At 42.0% G+C, this 27,965-nt stretch overlaps 2 protein-coding genes across 2 annotated transcripts; both read left to right on the plus strand.

Moving 5' to 3' along the window:
- The first annotated feature begins 25 nt into the window (after nucleotides 1-25).
- Nucleotides 26-27,965, plus strand: LOC114573984 (butyrophilin subfamily 3 member A2). The gene is made up of 7 exons (XM_028606255.1): nucleotides 26-127; nucleotides 18,158-18,209; nucleotides 22,151-22,501; nucleotides 24,200-24,416; nucleotides 24,502-24,566; nucleotides 24,687-24,806; nucleotides 27,098-27,965. The coding sequence occupies exons 2-7, from the start codon at nucleotides 18,161-18,163 to the stop codon at nucleotides 27,685-27,687; spliced, it is 1,392 nt and encodes a 463-aa protein (XP_028462056.1). The 5' UTR covers nucleotides 26-127; nucleotides 18,158-18,160; the 3' UTR covers nucleotides 27,688-27,965.
- Nucleotides 111-11,104, plus strand: LOC114573982 (butyrophilin subfamily 2 member A1-like). Its single transcript, XM_028606254.1, has 6 exons — nucleotides 111-179; nucleotides 5,637-5,987; nucleotides 7,931-8,147; nucleotides 8,232-8,296; nucleotides 8,417-8,536; nucleotides 10,184-11,104. Exons 1-6 carry the CDS (start codon nucleotides 131-133, stop codon nucleotides 10,774-10,776), a joined length of 1,395 nt encoding a protein of 464 aa, XP_028462055.1. The 5' UTR covers nucleotides 111-130; the 3' UTR covers nucleotides 10,777-11,104.

Below are 27,965 nucleotides of genomic sequence, written 5' to 3' on the forward strand. Positions count from 1 at the left end.
AGTTCTCTGTTCTTCGCCACACAGTTTGACTCAGCTGCTCTGCTGCTGACCGGCTGGAGTATTTTACTCAAACTTTTCATGTTTTTAATTCTTCCAGCAAACAGAAAACCCTAGTTTTAATGTTTTGGTGATGGATTATCGTCTGTTTCTGCTCGCCGCTCTGCTGCCAAGTTGTTCCGGTATGTAGTAAGTTTATGTCGTCATTTTAAGTGCAACGTTAGTCTTTAACAGGCTAATATAAAAGTCAGTGGTGGAATGTAACTAAGTACATTTACTTAAACTATGTACACATGTGAGGTACAGTACTCGACTTGAGTCTGTTGGTTGGACAAAACAAACACATTTGTCACTTTTATTTTACAAACCAAACAATGAATTAATGTCATTTCAAATGCTAGTTTAGTCTTTGAAAGGCTGCACGTGAATGAACGCCGTACATTGCCATTTTACTCAAATTACGTACAAATGAAATGTGAGGTAGGGCTACTTGGTTTGAGTCTGTTGGTTGGACAAAACAAACTAAGTTCTCACTATTTTTGTCATTTTAAATGTTAGTTTAGTGTTTAACAGGCTGCACGTGAATTTAAAAATGTATGCCTCACTGAAAAATGGTTAGAAATCACTTGTGGAATGTCACTAAGTACATTTCCTCAAGTGTTTTAAGGAACTTGACTTTGTTGGTTGGACAAAACAAATTCATTTCTCACTATTATTTTTACAAACCAAACAAACAATTGATTAATGGGATTTTTATTATAATAATCCAAAATGACTGAATAATCATTAGTTAATAGTTAAATTTTAGGGCTGCAAGTAAAGAAAATAATCAAAATTGAAAATAATCGTTTACTGAAGGAAAATTTTCTGCTGATGACAGAGAACTATATTTGAATGTGTTCCCCATAAACCCTGTTATCAGAAGTCACCTGCCTTATTGCAACATGCCATATGTTTTGCAATGACAGATTTAAACAGTAAAACACTCCGAAAGCACTTTGTGTTTGCGTCACACTTTAATGACTAATATCAGAGGGATCCAAATATGATCAAGCGGATAAAAACTGTGTGTGTGTGTTTACATTTCTAGTGTTGGAGTTTAACTAAGTAGCTAGATTTACTTAAGAACTGTACTCTTAGTTGACTAACATTAACATAATCCAGTGTTTCCTCCAGAGATGTTGTTTACCCCCTTGGAAAGTGTCTTTTCTTTTTCTGAGAGGGTAAGCATGAATGTAAAGCCAAATGTTTTTTGTGATAAGTCATGGTAGGAGTTGCGAAATTGAGATTCCACACAGATTCCATAGGGCTGCACATTAACTCAGTGCTCAAAGCTAACTGGTGATTTTAAAAATATGACTAGTTCTAAGTTTACAAACGAGCCGTCCCACTGTAACTGAAAACGTCTTAAAAATACATTAATGTAATTTGACAGAGACTAAGCCTGGTGGGCCACCGGGCTTGCAAACACGGTAACGTGGGGGTAACCCTGTAATCTTTCTTCACACCCCTTTAAAACCATCCATCCTCTCAGTCTAAAATGTGTACCTGGTGCTCCTCAAAAGAGTGTCCTTTATCCTTGAGATGTAAGTCAACTGCTGAGTCTTGACCTGAAGTGTTGGGCCATGCGTTTGTGTAACGGTTGTTTGGTTTCCCCAACACACGTCTGTGCATTTACTCACTGCATTGGACAGCATACTAGACTGCTTTTCTTGTGTTTGGGTCCGTTTTTTAGGGTGGCTCAGTATCTGTCTTTGTGTCGTTTTACCGGTGCTAAAACGATACTTTTAAAATGTTGCCAGTACCTAAACAGATACTTAAAAAATATGTATATATTTAAAAAAGGAGCACAAAAAGACAGTCGGTGCACCTGCAGCGATGCTTCTGTTGCCTAACGTCCGTTTCGGGGCATTAGAGTGCAGCGCTGGCATTTCAGTAGCACCAAATGAGGCACCGAAATCCACGTTACTATTCGGTCGGTAGATACCGGTTGTTAAGGCACGGTGCCGTATTAGCACCGGGTTTCGGTACCCACCCTACTTTTGATCAAATACAACAATGTCAATATTGCAGCGATATTGTAGGGTTGACTATTGGTGCTTTCATAAAATATAAACACAATGAGAGTTATGATAAATAATCACCAATAATGTTGATATAATGACTAAGATGGTAAAGGCAAATAATGAAATGGCTAGAACAGTTTGGTGAGATCAGAAAATGACATCACTTTACTGTGATGCAGCCTGTAAAACCAGGAAAAGTCACATCACGATATTACAAAATGTAAGACCATATCTGGCCTCATATATCGATGTCAGTATAATATTGATATACAGTGGGGGAAATAAGTATTTGACCCCTTGCTGATTTTGCAGGTTTGCCCACTTACAAAGAATGCAAAAATCTACAATTTTAATCATATGTACATTCTAACAGTGAAAGACAGAATCCCAAAGAAAATTCCAGAAAATCACATCATATGAATTTATTAAAATTGATAACCATCTGATGAGGAAAAACAAGTATTTGACCCCCTGGACAAACAGCAAGTATTCTGGTTCCTACAAGCCAGTTAGTCTTTCTTTAAGACACAGCCCCAATCCGAACCAATTATCTACATCAAATACACCTGCCTCACCTCGTTACCTGTATAAAAGACACCTGTGAACACCCAAACAACCAGCATCCAACATCACTACCATGGGCAAGACCAAAGAGCTTTCTACGGACATCAGGGACAAGATTGTTGATCTGCACAAGGCTGGGATGGGCTACAAGAGAATCGGAAAGCAACTTGGAGAGAAAAGATCAACTGTCGGTGCAGTTATCAGGAAATGGAAGAAGCACCACACCACCGCCAACCTCCCTCGGTCTGGGCCTCCACACAAGATCTTGCCTCGTGGGGTGTCCCTGATCATGCGAACGGTGAGGAATCATCCCAAAACCACAAGGGGGAACTGATGAATCAACTGAAGGCAGCTGGGACCACAGTTACAAAAGAAACGGTTGGTAACACACTACGCCGTCATGGATTGAAATCCTGCAGCGCACGCAAGGTCCCCCTGCTCAAGAAGAAACATGTACAGGCCCGCATGAAGTTCGCCATTCACCACCTGGACGACTCAGAAGAGGCCTGGAAGAAGGTGATGTGGTCAGATGAGACCAAAATAGAACTTTTTGGCCTCAACTCGTCGTGTTTGGAGGGCAAAGAACACCGAGTACAACCCAAAGAACACCATCCCCACCGTCAAGCATGGTGGTGGCAACATCATGCTTTGGGGGTGTTTTTCAGCCAACGGGACGGGACAACTCCATCGTATTGAGGGGAGGATGGACGGGGCCATGTATCGTGGAATTCTGGACCGACATCTCCTTCCCTCAGTGAGAGAGCTGAAGATGGGTCGAGGATGGGTGTTTCAGCACGACAACGACCCTAAGCACACCGCCAAAGCAACAAAAGAGTGGCTGAAGAAGAAGCACATCAAGGTTCTGGAGTGGCCTAGCCAGTCTCCAGACCTGAATCTGATTGAAAATCTTTGGAGGGAGCTTAAAATTCGAGAACCTGAATGATTTGGAGGCTGTCTGCAGGGAGGAGTGCGCCAACATCCCTGCCGAAATGTGCACAAACTTTGTCACCAACTATAAAAACCGTTTGACATCTGTGCTGGCCAATAATGGCTTTTCTACAAAATATTAACATGGTGTTTGTCCAGGGGGTCAAATACTTGTTTTTCCTCATCAGATGGTTATCAATTTTAATAAATTCATATGATGTGATTTTCTGTAATTTTCTTAGGGATTCTGTCTTTCACTGTTAGAATGTACATATGATTAAAATTGTAGATTTTTGCATTCTTTGTAAGTGGGCAAACCTGCAAAATCAGCAAGGGGTCAAATACTTATTTCCCCCACTGTATTGCCCAGCCCTACTTCTTTTTCACATTTTCACCCCAGTTTGGAGTGGCAGACTTGTTCATACATGCGTGCACAATGGTGCCAGGGTGACTCCTATCACACAAACAGTTAAACACACTTCCACACCCCTGTCAGCCCAGTTCAGTAGATGACTAGATGACTTAATACTAATAGCAATGTGCAGCCTAAAATGCTATTATGATTCAAGCTACATTTCAAGTATGTGTGTGCTTCATTTTGTTAAATAAATTTTGTCTTTCTAGAGGACCACCTCAAATGAAGTTGTCTTTGAGTTGTGACCAGTTCAACCAAAGGGTCTTTAATTTAAATAATTGTTAAAGGCCTGAAGGTTGCGGGGAAGTCCTAACTCTTTGAAATGTCTCGGCATTGTATTATTCCAACAGCCAGGTTTATTAAATACACAACTGATCTAAACAGCCCTGTGATGAATCGTACCTTCACCAGTGTTGTACTGGCTCCACCACCGATATATTCTGGGATAGGAGAACAAAAGGCTCTGGATTGTGTGCATTTCTTTAAACCAATCACAAGTTCTGGACGCAGCGACAGTGGCTCTGCAAAATGGTCTCGGGAAGGAACTTGTTTTGGTGGATCATTTGCACCCAGCAAAAGAAAACTCCACATCCAATATTAAATGAAGTTAACTGTTGACACAATACAGTAACGTGAGCTATTTAAATTAGCTGGATACATGGTTAAACCTCATTGGCTCTTACAAGTGTATCACCATGTGTACTTTGTCCACAGCAATCCCACCAATCGGTCCCAAAACATCCCAGTTAGAGAGGAAATGTATTCTTTGTAAATCTTTACAATCATTCCCCGAAAGCGTGGGCCTCCGAACGCACCACCTGCTCCTATTGTGCCCCTTCCTCCCCCCCACTCCATCTCCGTCCACCTGCTCCACTAAGAGAACATTGCGCATTGGCACTCCAGGACCCTCAAGTGTCCAATCCCGCCAAAGTTCAACATCACGTCTCCTTAAGTCCTCTAATATTTCCTCATTTATGTCATCAACACATCCATGATTCATGGAAATGTTGTGTAAAACACAACAAGCCACAAAGAATGCTGCGACTATTTGAGGACTGTACTGTAAAGTGCCTCCTGATCTATCCAAACACATGAAGCGCATTTTCAGTAATATTATTCTTTGTAATTATGTATGGTTTGCAAAAATGGGAACTGCTGCGTCCATGTGGATGAGACCAGCAAAGTGTATGCGCATTGTGCGCACGCTACATTATGGCCAAGCATGTGCCCCTAAAATAGCATCTGAATAACACGCCACTGACTTTAGACTAGCGCCACTGACTTTAGATTAGCGCCACTGACTTTAGATTAGCGCCACTGACTTTAGACTAGCGCCACTGACTTTAAACTAGCGCCACTGACTTTAGACTAGCGCCACTTTCCTGGTCAGTTGCGGAGTTGTTTTCTGAAACTGCAAAATAGCACCAGGGAACATTTGCGCCGGAACACGCCTCCTCTTTTCGCTGAACCGACCCCGGGAGCGCCAATACATTCCCTAATTTACCGATGTGCATCTGTGGAGGGAAAAGTCTGCTGTGCGTCGGGTGCAAAATAGGAATGATACATGCGTCGGTGTACAAAGTCAATTGCGCTGAGTGCAAGATAGGGCCCAATAACCCAATGTGTAAAGTATGTCTTGAACTTCTTTACCTCTGGTGTCTCCCCAGGAGAAACCTCTGTGGATGATACAGCGAAGACGGTCCTGGCCTTTGCTGGCGGCGCTGTCCTTCTGCCGTGCAACTTCAGCCTCCCCGCCAACGCCGACGTCCCAACAGTGGAGTGGTCCAAGCAAGGCCTGCATCCCGACGTCGTCTTCTTGTACCGGTATGGCTACGAAACTCCTGAGGATAAGAATCCGGACTTCTGGTACAGGACGAGCCTCATTGCAAAAGAGCTGAAGAACGGAAACTTCTCGTTGAGGATCGCCAACGTGCGGCTGTCCGATGCGGGGATGTACCGATGCAAGAGGCTGGGGCGGGACGCCCCCCACGACGTTACAGCAGTGGAGCTGGTTGTGGGTACGTCCTGTCAAGTTTATTCATCTGGGGATGAAAAACCGTTGTCTGAAAAGTAACCAAAGCTGTCAGACAAATGTAGTGTCTGTAATGTAATGTAGTGTAATGTAATGTAATGTAGTGGAGTAAAAAGTACAATATTTACCTCCTGGGATTTAGAGAAATACAAGTAGAAAGTAGCAGAACATGGATATACTCAGGTAAAGTATTTCAATTCCACCACTGAAAAGCACACTGTATTAATTGTTATTAATTATGTCAGGCTGATGTTCTTTGAGGACAACCCTGGTTGCCTGGAGATTTAGAAAATAAAACAAAACATCTACATTCATTTGTTTGATGAAACAAGCTTTGCCTCGCCAACCTCGTGGTGCATTCATTCATAGTAATTTTCCCATCCATCCAGTGGTTGTTTTTGTCGTTAACAGGAATTTACTGGTGAAATAAGTTACTGTTATTACATTTTTAATAAATGATTTAATTTTGACCCCTGTGGCCTTAGCAATACACAAGTTGTTCTTTAATGTCACCGTTTGTGCTCCTATTTTGTTGTTTCAGATCAACTTTTTATTGTTTTATATTTTTGAACATCAAAATACAATTAAACAAGGTGCTCCTTTTTTTTATATAAATCTTTCAGTTCAGGCACCGTTTTAAAAGTATTGTTTTAGCACTGGGAAAATGTTGTGTTTTCCATTTATTTTAAGAGAGATATGACTTGTCAACTTTTGCAGCCCTTCTGAGTGTGCAGGTATGAAGAAAACAAATGCCTAACATCCTTTGGTCCCAGTGTCTTCAATGCATCTTTTTATGTTTTTAAATCATTATAATTTGAAACTCTTTTTCTTTGTTCCCTTTTCAACATAGGAACCTCGGTTAACGAGGGTCGGGTTTCCGGTACAGACAGACCAACAAAGGGACAATTTTAACAATTTTCGCCATCTTATTCACCACTAAATTCACTTCTGACAACGTTTTAGGCGAGAAATTAACGGTTTAGATTTTGAATATAGACAGTCTTGCGAAGATTGATGCTGAATTGACAATTTGCTTCAAAGTTTTTGGGGTTGATAAGCTCCATGAAGTGAGAGAGAGATACCCATTTCTCTTCAGGAGACTTGTTTAAATTATGACAAATAGGCTATGTACATTAGATTTAGTATTTAGTTCATACTTTTTTTGGTGTATTTGTTTTCTGATTTTAACGGTATAAAGACCGTTGCCGTGCTTGCATCACTCCCTTACCCCTCCTATAGTACCTATGGCCACTTGGCCAGTGCGAATGCAAATGGAAAAAACGTTTTTGGGGGAGAGTAGTTAGTAGAACTGCTTGGAAGTAGAGATGGCCCGATACCACTTTTTTGCTTCCCGATACCGATTCGATACCTGAACTTGCGTATCGGCCGATACCGAGTAACGATCCGATACCAGAGTGTCCTATATTTCGTTATGTTTTAACAGCTGTATACTACTATCCCTGTATGGATGTGATATTATTTCTATCTTTGTTGTCGGTCTGGCTCAGGTTAAACTCTTTGTGAAACATGAACAAACCCAAACAATGAATGCCCCAGAACTTTCTTTTATTCTCCAGTTTGACAGTCAGTTATAACGGAAAAAGAACATAAATAAACTACTTTAACGTAGATTTTCTTTAAGGCTTTATTACGTGGTATCGGATCAGTGCATAAACTCCAGTACTTCCCGATACCGATACCAGCGTTTTAGGCAGTATCTGAGCCGGAGCCGATACTGGTATCGGTATCGGAACATCTCTACTTGGAAGTGGACTTTTCCTAGAACTACGTCCCTGTAACTACTTGGTCAGAAAGCAGCTAATGTTTTCAGCTGTCCTGTCAAATAAAGGCCTAAGATAATGCCCAAAAGATAATCTTAAAAGGTCACACATTGTGTAATTCCTGTTTTTTTTTTTGTTTTTTTTATAGTTGCCGTTTCTGAGCCAAAAGTCTCGGTGACGTCAGCTGAGGGTGGGGGGGTGACTCTGCAGTGCGAGGCCAACTGCTGGCTGCCGGAGCCGCAGATCAACTTTCTGGATGAACGGGGAAAACGCATCCGTGCCGAAGAACCCAAAAGAGATGAAGGTGCCCACAAATGTTTCACTGTGACACGAAGAGTGACTCTCCAGGATGCTGCCGCCAACAGGTTCAAATTTCAAACTTCAATTCAGACTTTAAAAAAGGCCTGTTTGGTACCACTTTTAAAACGTAACTAGTCTTTTCATCACAGGGTCACCTGCAGAGTTCACCAGCCGGAGACCAACCAGACCAGGGAAACAGAGATTATCATACCAGGTACACTGCCGCTCTAACTCTCTGTACGGCTGTATTGCCAAACACCGTGGGGTTTATAATATTTGATAAAATATGTCAGAAAATTGACTCACGTCAGCGTCTTTTTCATTATGCTTTCAGTTGGCGGAGGGCGGTCCTGCTTTCTGCCGGCTGCCATCGCTGTCGTAGTGACCATTTTACTTCTGTCGGCTCCATTATGTGTGTTAGCTGTCTGTCTGTGGAAGAGATGTGGCAAATCTGGTAAGTCCTGAACACTGAGACGGTACTACATTTGGCCTACAGAATCACTCAGTTAGAAAAAGCAGTAAAAGTGCAAATCTATTTTGCATGGAGATTGACTAGCTGTGTGCTCTCTGTGTCTGCCAGGTTTTAGTGTTTAAAACCACAAATCATTGAACGTTATTTGAGGTTAAGATAGGTAAACTTTATTATCCCCTAGGGCAGTGGTTCCCAACCTGGGGTCCGGGCACCCCCAAGGGGGGCGGCAAAGATCACAGGGAGGGCGCAAGTCTTTATCTGGTTTGAGGTTGAGGTAAAAAAAATATATATATTTGCACATTTAAACAAATTATGATAATACCCTAGAATATATAATGTATACAAAAGTCTGTATGAAAACTATATATTTTGTTGTATCCTCGTTTTTCCTGCTGCCATGGCATCACTATTTTCTGAATGAAACATGGCGGAGAAACGTAACAGTGCTGATAACTCTGTATCAAAAAAGAAAGTAAGGCTCTATCTCGAGAGTTACCCCAGCTTCGGTTTTGGGGGGGGCGGGGGGGGCTCAACTTTTCTTAGACATGAGTAGGGGGGGGGCCAAGGAAAAAAGGTTGGGAACCACTGCCATAGGGGATAGTAAAGTTTGCAACATTGGCTAACCTGGAGTTTTGTTTTAAACCTCACTGCCAGCATGGTGGCCCAATGGTTAGCACACCGCAAGAAGGTTCTGGCTTTGAATCCATGTCGTTCCAGGCCTTTCTGTGTGGGGATTGTATGTTCACCCCGTGTTTGTGTGGGTTTCCTCTGGGTGCACCGGTTTCCCCCACCATCAAAAAACAGGGACTAGGTTGAAGCTAATCAAGGCACTGGCTCAGATCTGGAGTTGGTCCCTGGGTGCTGTAAATGGCTGCCTACTGCTCCCTTAAGGGATTGGTTAAATGCGGAGAATGACTTTTGTATGTGTATGTGACAATAAAGTATCTTTACCTTACCTTCATTTCTTCCCCCTTTCTCCCTTCTTTTTTGCGTTGTCACCGTGTTCCCAGATCTCAGTGATTAACACGGCGAGTACAACACTTTTGTAAGCGATCGTTAGACTGTGGTTAAACCAGAGAGATATGATAAACCGCAATAGTCCTTTTTAATAAAAGATTAGTTTGGGTATTGACTAGGGCTGTGCAGTAATTGAAACTTCAATGGCAATTACAATTCCGGCTCAAAAACAGAGTAATCGAGAAAACCGATTATTCTGCACATTAGGTTTTGCAAGTAAACTCTTAGTTTGTCTCGTGTTATGAATGGGGGAAAAAAACATGTTCAAACGGGAAAGGTATTAAAGGAAATGGCACAGTTCATGGTGTTTTCATTGTTGATTCAAGTGTTGTTTTTTTACTTAAATAATCGCAATTTCAGTATTGTCCAAAATAATCGTGATTATGATTGTTTTATAAAGGGGACATTACAAATTCATTAAACGTCTGATTTTACATGGGTTAAAAATGCCCAAGATAGCCAAAAGGCTATTGTTTGATTCTTTAGTCCCCTGTCCTCGTTGTGAGACAACACAAGCAGAGCTTGATGCAAAACAAGACTGGAATAGTCCTTCAATCAAAGTCATCATGTGCATAGTAACGGTGCATATTTTTCTTTTTTGTATTCACACAGCGGAGGGACAAAAATGCCCAGTGACCAGAGAGTCGTCGGACCAAAGCGCAGTAAGTGGCAGCTCTGAGAATCAGTTGCTGCTGCGCCGCGTCGTGGCAGACAAGGCCGACTGCGTCGTTGAGACGCAGACGATAGAGGACCTCCAGACGAAGCTTCGCGAGAAAGAAGAAACAACCCGCCAGCTACAGAGCGAAAACAAATCTCATCTAAGTCCGGTTGTTTGCCAGCACGACCAGCCGATGCTCCTCCACAATCCCGCAGATTTCGCCGACAGCAGCCCTCCAGAATCTGTCCACGTACCGCAGAAAAGGACCCCAAAGCCTGGCTTTATGAGGCAGAGCAGTGATCCGTCGCCCGCCCCCCCGGTCTACAGGTCCCGTCGGAGGAACAGCAGCCCGGCTCTTTTGAACTTCTTGACCAGTTCTTCTGCTGTCAGCGCTTCGAAGATGAAGCTCTCCAGCATCGGCCGTTCGAAGAGTGAAACTCGTGACAAGCCTCTTCCATTCGCCAAGCCTCAACGCCGACATTCCTCGGTGTTTCCGCCGTCTAATAACCGCTTCAGACTCCTGGCAGATTTAACAGAAGAGCCATAATAATATTGTCCTTGCACCAAAAAGCTTTAAAGTTATTCCAGTGTCGGCAGAATGGATATTTGTTAACTTTCCCTCAAGTTACCAGCTAACGCTAGTGGTAGCTAGCTAGCTTGGTTACATTTTTCAAAACGAGTATACTTATAGTCTTTCAATCTGTGGCCCTGTCTTTACATATTATGACAGTCTTCAACGTCAGATGTGAGGTGGTGTCAGACTTTAGTCTTTTCAAAGTCTGTTCTAAGTCTTCTAGTGTCTGGTAGGTATTAAAGGTGCAATATGTAATATTGTGTGTAATACTGGCAGCTAGCGGTTAAAATAGTTACAGCCAGACATTACTCCACAGCACAGCGGAGTAGCTAACGGTAGATACTAGTCTCACATAGCCAGACATTACTCCACAGCACAGCGGAGTAGCTAACGGTAGATGCTAGTCTCACATAGCCAGACATTACTCCACAGCACAGCAGCTAACGTTAGATGCTAGTCTCACATAGCCAGACATTACTCCACAGCACAGCGGAGTAGCTAACGTTAGATGCTAGTCTCACATAGCCAGACATTACTCCACAGCACAGCGGAGTAGCTAACGTTAGATGCTGGCTATATTGACAGTCATAAAAGCCCGTCCTCACGTGGAGCTCTGTAACCAACTGACAGACACACTTTTTTGGCTTAAAATTACAGTATGAACCGCTAAATACACAACAACCTCACTGTCCTCTCCACACGCCAGTCAGGCACACTTCCTCGGCTTAGCATTACAATACGAAACGCTAAAAATACCACTACCTTGCCGACACACTTCATTGGCTTAGAATTACGGCAACAATCGCTAAACACACTGCAAACTCACAGTCCTCTCTTTCCGATTTACAGCCCCCCTCTCGTGGTTTAAAATAACTCACCGTTGTCGGCTCCGGCCGCTGAAGAGGCTACACGCTGTAAACAGCCATGACAACAGTTAGCAGGGTTAGCATGGCGGCGTTAGCCAGGACCAGTTGGGATCACTTTACTGGCTATGTCTCAATTGTTTTTGCGAGTAACCAACTCGGAGACTCTAGCTATATAATTCAATGTGAGTACACAAATGTTGAAATGACAAAAAATGCCCGTCCCTAGTAGCTGTGATAAATTAGCCTGAAGCTAATGCTTACCTGTTCAGGAGAAAATAAGCCAACTCTGCGTCCTTTTGGGCTCTAAGCTGCCTCCATCTTTCAAATACATCTCCAATATTTACCAGGGGGTTGTTACGTCTCTGGTCACGCAACTGTTAGAAACATGCTGTTTTCTTTTTTTATGTCCTGTAGAATCTATCTCCGTTGATCCTGTTCGTTTGTTTGCTGCTTTCATGGCTGTACTACCGTTACAGCTGTAGCGCGCTGGGTTTACGTTTTTACAGGTATATCTGGCAACCCAGCCTGCCTGTCAAACTGGGCCGTTGATAACAACACACAGATCAAAACATAAATTCCGTCACGGAATGTAAATTTCAAAAAGAAAAAATAATGAAATTAGCATTGTTGTCAGAAAAGATAGTATTTCAGTTTAACATGTTTCCTTAATATCTGATGAGGCATTGGTGTCATTTTTGGATTTATTACAGTATAAATATTACATATTGGACCTTTTAAGGCCCTGCCACACCAACCCAATGGCCGACAGTCACTCAGCAGAAAAGGCTGTCTTACTGGTCATTCGCCTCCCGTCGGTCCAAAAAGTGCCTCGGAACGCACCGAAGCTACGCCGACTTGAGTGTATGTTCTGCACGTGCGCGAGACGTAATATGTCTCCATAACAGCAGGCGGCACTAATCTGTATTGTCGCCCAAAAAATGAAAACCGTAAATGACGAATGCGTCACGTAGGTCTGGCTTCTCCCGAATTTCAAAGCCGACCATAATGGCGGCTCGTTCGGGATACGATCTCGCATTTTACGAAAATTGTTCACCGAAATGTTTTTCTGAAAACATTTTTAAGCGAGAAATAGGCCATACAGGTTGCTGAATCTGTCTGTAACTGGTTTTACAACAACTGTTAATACTAAGAACAATTCAGAAACTAGTTAACGTGAAAGACCCAAATGCAGACACATAAAGCATTTTTACTCTTTACTAGTCTTGCATTGCTAGCTCTATCCACAGCGCTGTGGACTAAGGTCTGGCTACACCACAGATGCATTCTGGGATAGGAGGAAAACAAATGCTCTGGGTTGTTTGCATTTCTTTAAGCCAATCACAATCTAATACGCTCCAAAGGGAGGGTTGTCTCAGACACAGTGAGTTAAGGAAAGACTTTCACCCAGGAAACAGGTGTTCATGTCCTGGAAGAAGTTTCGGAGAAAACATACCAATACCAATTTTATGAAAACTACAAAACTACAGCTACACTAAACTACAAATTGTTTTAGATATTTCTCAGCCCCAACTACGTGAGCCCTGTCTGCCTGCCTCTACAACGTGAAACGGTAGACAGCCATTCGCAACAGTCAAGTTCCTCCCTACATCTCTGACTTGATACAGCTTCATACTCCCAGCCGTAGTATGAGGTCATTAGGTCAGAGGCTATTAGTGGTGCACCCATTTTAACACTAAAGGGGATCAATCACACCAAGCAGTGGCTCCTAGGCTGTGGAATGACTACCCTCCCTCTCTACGTTGTATGAATTCTGTTGGATCTTTTAAAAAGCAATTCAAGACTCTGCTATTCAAGTGGGATTTTAGTTAGTCGAGGGGATTTTATGGTTGTTTGTTTTGGTTTCTATTTTTATTTAAATGTTCTTGTATTTTAATGTATTGTCTTACATTTTATTGTGAAAATGTGCTATACTAATAAACTTTACTTACTTACTTACTTACAAACATTATAATCTTTGTAGAAGCATGCTGCGTGCATATTTGCTCACTGATGCTGATGAGATTTACTCCTCAGGTACCCAGGCCGAAAGAGCACAAAGCCAAACACAAAGCAGTTTATGATTCATAGAAAACGTAGAATAGAAGAGTCTTTATTGCAATTTTACTAGTATGAAATTGATTGCAGTCCTTTTTGTGAAAGACATCAGCAAAAGTGCAAAACTGGTGAATAAATAAACATGAAAGAGCCTCTTAAAGTCACTATAAAAATATATAAAGGATGTATGCTTTTGTTTTAAAAGTCAAAACCGAGGCATACCACACAAGTGAAAGTATCGAAGTGCTCAACCCACAGAGAAATGGACGGACAAAATTTGGAAAATTAGTTTTTTTTTTTTTTTTTTTTTTTTATTAAAGCATGTAAACATGTTCTAGTAGTGTAAAAACTACTGTAAACTAGGCTGCTGCAGGGTGTCTGGGCTACACGCATCACTTCCCCGAGTGAGTCCGACAACGGGGAAAAGAACAACGAGCAACAATTTACAGCTGTTGCGTTCCGTCCTGTTCAGCTGTCGGAGCGCGAGTGATTGACAAGATGGCTCTCGACACCCATTGGTCAAGTGTCTTGTTACAGAGCGATTGTTACGGCCTTTTCCTACAAGTAGGAACCTAAAATATGAACCTGAAAATTTTCATATTGTAATGTTTTACAATAAGATGTCTGGGGTTTTATGTAATTAAGTATGCTTAGTGTAATTTCTGTACAAATAATGTAAATAGGAATTGTATTTTTGTACTTTTCTTTCTGCCTTTTCTGTCCTCTACACTTACACAATAAAGCACTTTGTTTAATTTCAGTGCTCCCTTCATTCACACAATACAAGATGACACCTGATGACACACAAAGTGCGCCCCCTGGTGGATCACTTCTAACAATGCAAAACCTCTTTCTGCTTTTGCGTTGTATGTTTTTATCCACCAGCAGCCAGAATTCCAAAACCTTTCCAATAGGTTTGATAGATATTTATTTATTATTTTCAAAGTTTAAAAAAAAAAAATGTCTTGCAATGAGTCAGATCGGGAAATTATCTGGTCGTCTTTTGCGTCAGTGTTTGTGTCTTCTAGGAAAAGCAGTAAAAACATGGACACAATGTAATAAGCTCAATCTCATTTTAGGTTGTTGCTGTTGATCAGGCGTCTGGGAAATGTAGGAGAACTTGACTTGCAAATGTATTTATTGTTTCTTTTCAAAGCTACATTAATAAATATATCCATATTAACAATGGGAAACAATGTGTATGTACACTACCGATCAAAAGTTTGGGGTCACTTATAAATTTCCATTCCAGACAGAATACCAGCTGAGATCAGTTGTGTTTTTTTTTTAATCAGGGCAGCAGTTTTCAGATTACATAATGTGCTTAACATAATTGCAAAAGGGTTCTCGACTGTTGTAGACAGAAGTGGCTGAAGAAACGCTTGAAATCCATGCTTTTTGGTCTAAACGTCATACCCAAATTAAAAGTGGTACAGCTCCCATATACTTTGACACTCAGGGGTGTGCCTGATGTCAGTGAATACTGACGCCTGATAGGCTCATGGTGGATGCGAGGACCGGAAGATTGTTGTATGCCTGCTGCGTCCTCTTGTGGTTGAACAGAGTGCAGCTGTTCACAAATAGTACATTTCCGACTACGCGTGAAGAATGAGAGCGATGAGCAGAAGGGGATGAAGGAAAATGACGCACAGTTCTGCCATGTCTTCAGTTTGATGTGGATCAGGTGTGATGTTTGGCACCGGGTGCAGAATAATTCAGACACAATGGATAAAAATAAAACAAAAGAGTAGACACAGTAACTGACATAACCGCTCATTCCATGCCTTGGCTCCCTTAAATGTGAATGATGTCTGGCCAAAGGAGATTTTTCGAAAGGAGATCCACTGGCCTGTAATGGTTGCACCATGTCACAGTGAGCCTGAGAAGCCTGTTCATGTAAACACTTAAATGCAATGTAGTTGTCAAATCTGGACACATTCAGATCTCTCAGCACGTGACAGTGATGTGATCTGGTTGGACTTTTAGCCAATATTTTCAATGCACAATTGTAGAGTCTCTCTAATGGTTTAGTCACATACCGACTTGCCTGCGACCGTGAGGTAGCACAATAAATGAGGTATGAAAAGTTGTTGTGTGCATAGATATTTTGGCAGCGGCAAAGGTTAGACAGTCCGTAAGTAGTCTAAATGAACTTTCATGGTTCTGTCTAAGTTTTTCAACCGGTTTGTCAAATTTCAGTACAGCACGTATGTAAAAGTACATTCCACCACTGAAAAGCACACTTCTCAATCAAAACCTTAACCAGAACAACCGGTTTTAAAACCGAGGTTTTGAACATGTTTTAACCTGCAGTATAAAAGAATATAGGCCTGAAGTTACCAAGGACTGTTGGGTTTAGGTTTGCTTTTAATCACTGCATGTTTGACACAAGGTGGGACACACCGACAAATAAAATACTGGGCCAAACTAGATTTCAAAAAGGCAGCAGGATGTGTGAAATGTTTAAAATGTATCATATATATATATATATATATATATATACAGTACAGTACAGGCCAAAAGTTTGGACACACCTTCTCACTCACTCAATGTGTTCCTTTATTTTCATGACTATTTACTTTGTAGATTTTCACTGAAGGCATCAAAACTATGAATGAACACATATGGAATTATGTACTTAACAAAAAAGTGTGAAATAACTGAAAACATGTCTTATATTTTAGATTCTTCAAAGTAAAAGCCACCCTTTGCTTTTTTTGATACAATGCAAACCCTTGGTGTTCTCTCAATGAGCTTCATGAGGTAGTCACCTGAAATGGTTTTCACTTCACAGGTGTGCTTTGTCAGGGTTAATTAGTGGAATTTTATCCCTTATTAATAAAAAAAAAGCAAAGGGTGGCTACTTTGAAGAATCTAAAATATAAGACATGTTTTCAGTTATTTCACACGTTCTTGTTAAGTACATAATTCCATATGTGTTCATTCACAGTTTTGATGCCTTCAGTGAGAATCTACAATGTAAATAGTCATGAAAATAAAAAGGAAACAATTAGGCTATAGGCCTAGTAAAAAACACAAAAGCTTGATCAAGGGCCCGGCCTGGCCCGGCTCGGCCCAGGATAGTGGCGGAAAATAACGGCCCGGCCCGAAAGTCTGGCGGGCTCGGGCTTGGGCAGAGAATCTAAACTCTACTTTAGAGTTGAAGATGAACACATTTTGAGTATGAATTCATTGATAAACAAATAATGACCTAAATAACTAAGCCTAGATGTGGGACCTTGCATAAATAAAAATGTAATTGCCTTCTCCGCCAAAAAAAAGAACTATAAAGTTAGGATTTTGGTTGTGAACTTGGTTGTCTTGTGTTTGAAAACAAATACATCAATTTGGGAGGGAAATGAATGAAGAACACATTGCACATTGCACACTCATTTCTGTGATTAGGCCTATGTAGCCTAGAGCAACATTGGCCCAATCCCAAAGTCCGGACTCACAGACTCACGGACTTTGGTGCGCGTTCTCGCGAAATTCGTAAGGGCTTAGGGTTGTCCCAATGTCGAATTTCAAAGGGCGTGAGGGTTTGAGTACACACTTACCGAGCCCTTTCCGTGAGTCTGCAGCAGACTTCACCAAAGGGAATTACCCACAGTTCAAAGCGCTGTGACGTTTACCGCGGAGACCGTATGGAAATCCGGAAATTACAAAGGTAAACAACAGCACGACACACGGCCACGGAACAGACCAACCTGTTTTCCAGCTTGTAAAACAAGAGCTTGAAATAATGTGGAATCACGCAGCCGTCTCCTGGGCCTTGGCCGTGTGGAAAGCAACAAACTTAAAGTGAAAATTCCCAAACCGGCAAGTGTCAGCAACATCTTTTTTATTAAACGTCGCCAAGGTAACATGTGATCTCGTGTGAAGTGCTGTCCCAATCCCATTTATACCTATTTGAGCCCATGTGGCCTCACACACTCACTCACTTAGCACCTGAGATCAGTTAAGTCTGTGAGTCTTTAGTCCTTAGTCCTCAGGGCTCACTTTGGGATTGGGCCATTGTCTCCTCAGCCAAATAGGTGAGATAGGCAGTGCAAGGCACTCTAAACTCTCTTTTATAAACTCTCTACTCACTATAAACTAGGCTACTCGCTATGAACTTTCTATTGGCTATACACTTTCTCACTGGCTATAATAATCTCTCTATTAACTAACTCTCCTGACTCTGTTGACTCTCTACTGCAACAACCCCAGCCCCCGTGTCGCGCTGCTCGCGCAGCTTTTGAATTGAACTTCGAAGCAGTGACGTGGGTGTGTGTGAAACGAAGCTTCGGACGTCACTGGTCACGTGATTATCTCCAAACGAATCGAGCTCCGATACAAAGCTTCATTCCAAATTGGTTCATGTTTACGATACATGCCTCGAAGCAGGGGGTTCACGGGTAACCTCACTAGAAAACCCTAGTTTTAATGTTTTGGTGATGGATTATCGTCTGTTTCTGCTCGCCGCTCTGCTGCCAAGTTGTTCCGGTATGTAGTAAGTTTATGTCGTCATTTTAAGTGCAACGTTAGTCTTCAACAGGCTAATATAAATGTGTAAATAAGTCAGTGGTGGAATGTAACTAAGTACATTTAGTCAAACTATGTACACATGTGAGGTACAGTACTCGACTTGAGTCTGTTGGTTGGACAAAACAAACACATTTGTCACTTTTATTTTACAAACCAAACAATGAATTAATGTCATTTCAAATGCTAGTTTAGTCTTCGAAAGGCTGCACGTGAATGAACGCCGTACATTGCCATTTTACTCAAATTACGTACAAATGAAATGTGAGGTAGGGCTACTTGGTTTGAGTCTGTTGGTTGGACAAAACAAACTAAGTTCTCACTATTTTTGTCATTTTAAATGCTAGTTTAGTGTTTAACAGGCTGCACGTGAATTTAAAAATGTATGCCTCACTGAAAAATGGTTAGAAATCACTTGTGGAATGTCACTAAGTACATTTCCTCAAGTGTTTTAAGGAACTTGACTTTGTTGGTTGGACAAAACAAATTCATTTCTCACTACTACTTTTTTTACAAACCAAACAACAACAATTGATTAATGGGATTTGTATTAAAATAATCCAAAATGACTGAATAATCATTAGTTAAGAGATACATTTTAGGGCTGCAAGTAAAGAAAATCAACATTGAAAATAATCATTTACTGAAGGAACATTTTCTGCTGAAAACCGAGAACTATATTTGAATGCGTTTCCCATAAACCCTGTTATCAGCAAAGTGTGAAGTCACCTGCCGAGTTATTGCAACATGCCAAAGGTTTTGCAAGGACAGATTTAAACACTAAAACACTCCGAAAGCACTTTGTGTTTGCGTCACACTTTAATGACTCAGCTGATATCAGAGGGATTCCAATATGATCAAGTGGATAAAAACTGTGTGTTGGAATTTAACTACTTTAATCACTCTACTCTTGTTGACTAACACTAACATAATCCAGGGTTTCCCCCAGAAAAGTTGTTTACCCCATTGGAAAGTGTCTTCTTTTTTTTGACAGGGCAAGCATGAATGTAAAGCCCAATGTTTTTTGTGATAACAGTCATGGTAGGAGTTGCAAAATTGAGATTCCTCACAGATTCCATAGGGCTGCACATTAACTCAGTGCTCAAAGCTAACCGGTGTTTTGAAAATCTGACTAGTTCTAAGTTTACAACCAAGCCGTCACACTGTAACCGAAAACGTCTTAAAAATACATTAACGAAATTTGACAGAGACTTAGGCCTGGTGGGGGCCAATTAAGGCCTGGTGGCCCACCGGGCTTGCAAACACTTTGGGTAACCCTGTAATCTTTCTTCACGCCCCTTGTAACAATTGTTTGGTTTCCACAACAAACATGTATGTGCATTTACTCACTGCATTGGACAGCATAGACTGCTTTTCTTTACGTTTTTGTAAAAATAAGCTAACGATTGTGTCATTACCAAGTGACTTACTGTCGCACAGTAGAGGAATTACCGTATAGTACAGGAGAAGCTCGCAGGCAGTTTGAACTTACATTAGCTGTTTAGGTTTAATTACTAATGTTAACTAGCATGTTAGTTAGCAATAATTAGCCTGTGCCCATGTTATCTCCTTACATCCACCTACACTCTCCGTCTCTGTAAGATTGGGAATGATTGAGATTTCTCTTGTCACAGCTACCAGAAGACTTACAACCTTCAGACACGTTGCTCACGTCACATTTACGTTGTCTCTGTCAGTTGGAGGCTGCGCAGTAAAGCAAGTGATCACCGGAAAAGTGCTTCTAATATCCTTCACTGGTCTCCGTCCAGAGCAACGGGGTCTATTGGTCCATTGTATATATGTCAATGGTTCTCACTCCCGCTTGGTCAGTGGCTGCACGTGGGACTGCTGGGATCGTCGCGAGTAATGAAAATGCAATAGGGGGCCCTGGGTGTCAATCAATGTCTTCCAGTGATTCGGGCCCCTGATTGGCTACCTGACAATGTCACTGTGCCAATGGGGCAGGTAGATTGACAGTGCAACTCGCCAATTGCAAAATTCACCCGCATTTGGCTGGTGGTCGGGTGTTTATTTCAGGCCCTGTCGATATAATATTGATATGTTGCCCAGCCCTACTTCCTTTTCACATTTTCACCCCAGTTTGGAGTTGCAGACTTGTTCATATGTGCAAGCACCATGGTGCTAGGGTGAATCTTCAATTCAATTTCAATTGTATTTATAGTATCCAATCATAACAAGAGTTATCTCGAGACACTTTACAGATAGAGTAGGTCTAGACCACACGCTATAATTTACAAAGCCCCAACAATTACAGTAATTCCCCCAAGAGCAAGCATTAGCAGTGGCTATTGCGACAGTGGCGAGGAAAAACTCGGACAGACCCAGGCTCTTGGTAGGCGGTGTCTGACGGGGCCCGTTGGTGTGATGAACAGTGGCAATAATAGTCACATTAAAGATGATGGAGACTGCTCCATTATCTTTAATGTGACTATGTCACTACAATGGTAGTCGTAGTAGTTCATGTCATAGAAGGGCACAGCAGGGCGTTACACGATGTAGCGTGGCACAGCAGAGCATCGGTGGACGCAGTAGATGCGACGCTGCAGGACGTAGCAGGGTGTATCAGGACCACAGCGCCAGTGCACCCAGGACCCAGTTCTTGGTGCCATGGAATATTCTGGCCGAAAAAAAAAAACAAATGGACTCCAGGGAGTAAACTCCCCAGAGCTGGGTTAGTAACGAGCATTTCTTGGAAAAGGAAACAAATGAAAAGACAGAGGAGAATCTTATCACACAAACAGTTAAACACACTTCCACACCCTTGTCAGCCCAGTTCAGAGTCAGGAGAGTCCCACTGCGTAGGTGTTACGTAATTTGGAGTTGAAGTGCGTAGATGTCAAGGAGGAGATGTACAGAAAGATAGCATAACAATGTAAGCAATGACTTCAAACTAATAGTAACTAATGCAGCCTAAAATGCTATTATGATGCAAGATACATTTCAAGTATCTGTGTGTGCTTCATTTTGTTAAATGAATTGTCTTTCTAGAGGTCCACCTCAAATGAAGTTGTCTTTGAGTTGTGACCAAAGAGTCTTTAATTTAAATAATTGTTAAAGGCCTGAAGGTTGCGGGTAAATCCTAACTCTTTGAAATGTCTCGGCATTGTACTATTCCAACAGCCAGGTTTATTAAATACACAACTGATCTAAACAGCCCTGTGATGAATTGTACCTTCATCGGTGTCGTACTGGCTCCACCACAGTTATATTCTAGGCTATATGAGAATAAAAGGCTCTGGATTGTGTGCATTTCTTTAAACCAATCACAAGTTCCTGACGCAGTGACAGTGGCTCTGCAAAATAGTCTCAGGAAGGAACTTGTTTTGGTGGAACATTTGCAACCAGCAAAAGGAAACGTCACATACAATATTAAATGAAGTTAACTGTTGACACAATAGAGTAACGTGAGCTATTTAAATTAGCTGGATACATGGTTAAAACTCATTAGCTCTTACCAGTGTATCTCTGTGTGAATTTCATCCACAGCAATCCCACCAATCTGTCCCCAAACGTCTGTTAAGCTATTTCTATTATTTAGACATGTATTTTACCTAGATGAGTCATATAGTATGATAAGGTTAAAGTATACCATGATATTGTGTTTGTGTCTGTGGGACAGGTTAGCTGCAGTTTTATTGTTGTTGTTGTCTCCCGAAATGAAGGGAATTTGAGAATGGCAACAGACAGCACGACGGGAGGGGCAAAGCCTGACATCCGGCTTTATCCTTGAAATGTACTTGCGTTGTTGATCCAGGCGGTCAGTCTTTGTTGAGACAAATTTTTATGGTAGGCTATATATTGGAAACAGACCCCCCCTCTATAACACAATAACCCAATGTGTAAAGTATGTCTTGAACTTCTTTATCTCTGTCTCTCCCCAGGAGAATCCTCAGTGGATGATCCAGCGAAGATGGTCCTGGCCTTTGCTGGCGGCGTTGTCCTTCTGCCGTGCAACTTCAGCCTCCCCGCCAGCTCCGACGTCCCAACAGTGGAGTGGTCCAAGCAAGGCCTGCATCCCGACATCGTCTTCTTGTACCGGGGTGGCTACGAGATTAATGAGGAGAAGCATCCGGCCTTCTGGTACAGGACGAGCCTCATCGCAAAAGAGCAGAAGAACGGAAACTTCTCGTTAAGGATCGCCAACGTGCGGCTGTCCGATGCGGGGATGTACCGATGCAAGAGGCTGGGGCGGGACGCCCCCCACGACGTTACAGCAGTGGAGCTTGTTGTGGGTACGTCCTGTCAAGTTTATTCATCTGGGTGATGAAAAGTAACCAAAGCTGTCGGACAAATGTAGTGGAGTAAACCGTACAATATTCATCTCCTGAGATGTAGAGGATTACTACTAAATAAATAGCAGAACATGGATAAACTCAAAGTATTTCAAATTTGTACTTGAGTAAGAGTACATTCCACCACTGAAAAGCACACTATGTTAAACGTTATTAATTATGTCAGGCTGATGTTCTTTGAGGACAACCCTGGTTGCCCGGAGATTTAGAAAATAAAACATCTACAGTATAGCCTCAGGGCCCGTTAATTTAGCCATTCATCTGCTGGTTCAACTCTGGAAAAAAAACAAATATTAATGTCAGTTAGGTCCCAATCCCGGTGTGGTCCTAGTGTTTAGACGGGGACAGTTCTTCACTTAGGCTGATAAAACTTTCAGGGCCCTATCTTGCCCCCGGCACAGCGCAGATCCCGACGCATGCTAGTTTAAGACCTACGCAGTTGTCAGTTTCGTTTAAATAGCAAAAGCACCTGCGCCCATGGGCACGCTGGTCTTACAGGGAGGTGTGTTCAGGTGAATTCTGGGCGTATATTGCTATCTCGAGGCGGTGGGAAGTGATCGCGCCATTGACAGCATTTCGTTGTTACTTTAACAGCAAATTAGTAAAATGTGCCTAGGCTTATGCACGGCGTGCACACTATGCTTGTTACACACACAGGCAAGCACAGCATCACACAAACATGCAAAAGATTGGGAACTACCTTTTCTTCACATTCTGGAACATACTGTAGTTTAATTCAGATTCTGGTTTTAGATTTGTTAGATTGTTTCAATCATTTACCTAGAAAACAAACGCCTAACATCCTTTGGTCCCAGTGTCTCAAATGCCGTTTTTTTTGGACTGTTACGGATTGCGGCATTCATTATATTTATTTACATTGTGCAGATTAAAACATTTAATGAGTTCTTTCAAAAGCACTATATAAAGATTATTAAATATATATCATGTTTACACTGGACATCTTACCAAGATGAAAGAACATTGAGCTGTAATTATGGAATTATACGCTGTGGGTGTGGATCACAGTTATATTGAGTCGTATATTTGATTTCCCGCAGAGGGAGAAAGAGAGAGAGAGAGAGAGAGAGAGAACAATTTGTGAAGTGATTACAAAGGTCTGGTATGGACTGACCATGTGATGCAATGACCATGATAAGGTGCTATGGTAGAGTGAAGGGAGTGTCACAAACCGAGCCTGGCAATAAAAACGGTTAGAGATTAATAACCACTCCAACATGGCTGGGCGTGGTAGGTCTATATTATAATTATGAATGGTTGAAACCCCCTTGGAAGTTCTGCATCCACACTTCAAATGTTTAAATGATGATGTAATGTCTCACAGAGCCAAAGAGATGAAATGTCTTCAGTAAGTATTGTCCCCATTAATATGTAATGGTCGTTTGATAGAACATTCAAAGGTCACAGGTTGGTGGCGACCGTATGTGGAGGTTTTCTCCTTGGCGCAGCGGGCCCGGGTTTGGCTCTGACCTGCGGCCCTTTGCGGCATGTCGTTCCCTTCTCTTTGCCCTTTCATGTCTTCAGCTGTCTTGTCAAATAAAGGCCTAAGAATGACCAAAAGATAATCTTTAAAAAAACGCAACAAAGGTCACACTTTGTGTAATTCCTGTTTTTTTATAGTTGCCGTTTCTGAGCCAAAAGTCTCGGTGACGTCAGCTGAGGGTGGGGGGGTGACTCTGCAGTGCGAGGCCAAATGCTGGCTGCCGGAGCCACAGATCAACTTTCTGGATGAACGGGGAAAATACATCCGTGCCGAAGAACCCAAAAGAGATGAAGGTGCTCACGAATGTTTCACTGTGACACGAAGAGTGACTCTCCAGGATGCTGCTGCCAACAGGTTCAAATTTCAAACTTCAATTCAGATTCTACCAAAGGCCTGTTTGGTTCCACTTTTAAAACGTAACTAAGTCTTTTCCTCACAGGGTCACCTGCAGAGTTCACCAGCCGGAGACCAACCAGACCAGGGAAACAGAGATTATCATACCAGGTACACTGCCGCTCAAACTCTCTGTACGGCTGGATTGCCAAACACCGTGGGGTTTATAATATTTGATCAAATATGTCAGAAAATTGACTCACGTCAGCGTCTTGTTTATTATTCTTTCAGTTGGCGGAGGGCGGTCCTGCTTTCTGCCGGCTGCCATCGCTGTCGGAGTGACCATTTTACTTCTGTCGGCTCCATTATGTGTGTTAGCTGTCTGTCTGTGGAAGAGATGTGGCAAATCTGGTAAGTCCCGAACACTGAGACGGTACTACATTTGGCCTACAGAATCACTCAGTTAGAAAAAGCAGTAAAAGTGCAAATCTATTTTGCATGGAGATTGACTAGCTGTGTGCTCTCTGTGTCTGCCAGGTTTTAGTGTTTAAAACCACAAATCATTGAACGTTATTTGAGGTTAAGATAGGTAAACTTTATTATCCCCTGGGGGGGGGGGCATTTCGTTTCACAGACAGCAGAGAATAAAAGACAAAATGACATGCATACAGGTGTAGGGTTGGGTACCGAAATCCGGTTCCCTACGCAACCGGTAGGAATCGCACCGGATTAGAACACAAATTTCGGTTCCTCATTTCGGTTCCACTTAAATGTGTCAACTGAAATATTTTCACTCTGTCGCTCCGAAACCGACGTAAAAATATCACACTTTCTCTGTAGTCTACCGTTAGCTAGGTACCGTAAATGTAGGCTACTTTTAAAATGACATGTTTTCCCTCTTCACTCACCAAAACGGACGTAAAAGCATATTAATCATTCACTTCACGTGATCGCTGGTAAACATATTACATCTTTACATATTTTTCAGTTTTTATTAATCGGATTAGGAATCGGAATCTTAAAAATCCAAACGATACCCACCCCCTATACAGGTGTGCACAAAGTTTGCAACATTGGTTAACCTGGAGTTTTGTTTTAAACATCACCACCAGTATTTCTTCCCTTGTCTCACTTCTTTTTTTGCATTTTCACCGTGTTCAGTTCTCCGAGATTAATTTGGCGAGTACAACACTTTTGGAACCCATCATTGAGACTGTGGTTAAACCAGAGAGATATGATAAACCGGAATAGTCCTTTATTAGTTTATTATTAGTTTTTTTTACTTCAATAATTGCAACGTCTTTCCAAAAAAACAAAGAGCAATCGTGTTAAATAATCACAATTTCAATATTGAGGGGACAGTGCAAATTCATTAAAAGTCTGATTTTACATGGGTTAAAAATGCCCGAGATAGCCAAAAGGCAATTCTTTTTAATCTGTAGTCCTCTGTGTTAAAAAGGGCTTTTTAAAATACAAATAAGCAAGAAAGAGACAACACAAGCAGAGCTTGGCACAAAACGACACACAGCACAGAACCGGAATAGTCCTTCAATCAAAGATTAAAGTTCCCATGCCATGAAAATTTCACTTTGAGTTTTTTTAACATTAAGATGAGTTCCCCCTGCCTGCCTATGGTCCCCCAGTGGCTAGAAATGGTGATAGGTGTAAACCGAGCCCTGGGTATCCTGCTCTGCCTTTGAGAAAATGAAAGCTCAGATTGGCCGATCTGGAATCTTCTCCTTATGAGGTCATAAGGGGCAAGGTTACCTCGCCTTTCTCTGCTTTGCCCGCCCAGAGAATTTGGCCCCTAACCCCATGAGAGAGAGACATCATGGCTTTCAAACGAGCAAAGTGGCAGTTGGTCAAGGGCACACCCCCACCCTCCACTTTGCCCCCCCTCTCTCCTCCTCAATAGCTACAGACACAATTCAATTTTATCTACACATAAATGGCACATCCTAAGGAAAGCTCATTGTGGGACTGGTGCTAGTGGCTGTAATTCTGCACCAAGGCTGAATTTTGGGAAAGAGACTTCAGATACAGTATTAGGGGACCACTAAGGTCTATATAAAAGAGACTTCAGATACAGTATTAGGGGACCACTAAGGTCTATATAAAAGAGACTTCAGATACAGTATTAGGGGACCACTAAGGTCTATATAAAAGAGACTTCAGATACAGTATTAGAGGACCACTAAGGCCTTTATAAAAGAGACTTCAGATACAGTATTAGGGGACCACTAAGGTCTATATAAAAGAGACTTCAGATACAGTATTAGGGGACCACTAAGGTCTATATAAAAGAGACTTCAGATACAGTATTAGAGGACCACTAAGGTCTATATAAAAGAGACTTCAGATACAGTATTAGAGGACCACTAAGGCCTTTATAAAAGAGACTTCAGATACAGTATTAAGGGACCACTAAGGTCTATATAAAAGAGACTTCAGATACAGTATTAGGGGACCACTAAGGTCTATATAAAAGAGACTTCAGATACAGTATTAGGGGACCACTAAGGTCTATATAAAAGAGACTTCAGATACAGTATTAGGGGACCACTAAGGTCTATATAAAAGAGACTTCAGATACAGTATTAGGGGACCACTAAGGTCTATAAAAGCATCCAAAGAGCACCATGTCATGGGACCTTTTAATGTGCATATTAACAGTGAATTTTTTCTGTTTTGTATTCACACAGCAGAGGGACAAAAATTCCCAGTGAAAAGAAAGTCGTCAGACCAAAGCACATCAAGTGACATATCTGAGAATCAGTCGCTGCTGCGCTGCGTCGTGGTAGAGAAGGACTGCTGCGTCAATGAGAAGCTGACAATAGAGGACCTCCAGACGAAGCTTCGTGAGAAAGAAGAAACAATCTGCCAGCTAGAGAGCGAAATTAAATCTCCAAGTCCGGTTGTTTGGCAGCACGACCAGCCGATGCTCCTCCACAGTCCCGCAGATTTTGCCAACAGCAGCCCTCAGGAATCTGTCCACGTACCGCAGAAAAGGACCCCAAAGCCTGGCTTTATGAGGCAGAGCAGTAATCCGTCGCCCGACCCCCCGGTCTACAGGTCCCGTCGGAGGAACAGCAGCCCGGCTCTTTTGAACTTCTTGACCAGTTCTTCTGCTGTCAGCGCTTCGAAGATGAAGCTCTCCAGCATCGGCCGTTCGAAGAGTGAAACTCGTGACAAGCCTCTTCCATTCGCCAAGCCTCAACGCCGACATTCCTCGGTTCTTCCACCGTCCAATAACCGCTTCACACTCCTGGCAGATTTAACAGAAGAGCCATAATAATGCTGTCCTTGCACCAAAAAGCTTTAAAACAATTCCACTGTCGGCAGAACAGAATATTTGTAAACTTTCCTTAATTCACCAGCTAACGGTAGCTAGCTAGCTTGGTCACATTTTTCAAATCAAGTATAGGTGTAGTCTTTAAATCTGTGGCCCTGCAACATCCCCAGTCTTTACATAGTATGATGTAAAGACTGGGGATGTAGCACAAGTAGACTTTATATTTAACCGTAACACTTTTTCGTCAGATGGTTTATTAAACACAACGTACTTCTTCA

Source organism: Perca flavescens, chromosome 19 (assembly GCF_004354835.1).
Source record: "Perca flavescens isolate YP-PL-M2 chromosome 19, PFLA_1.0, whole genome shotgun sequence".
NCBI classification, from domain to species: domain Eukaryota; kingdom Metazoa; phylum Chordata; class Actinopteri; order Perciformes; family Percidae; genus Perca; species Perca flavescens.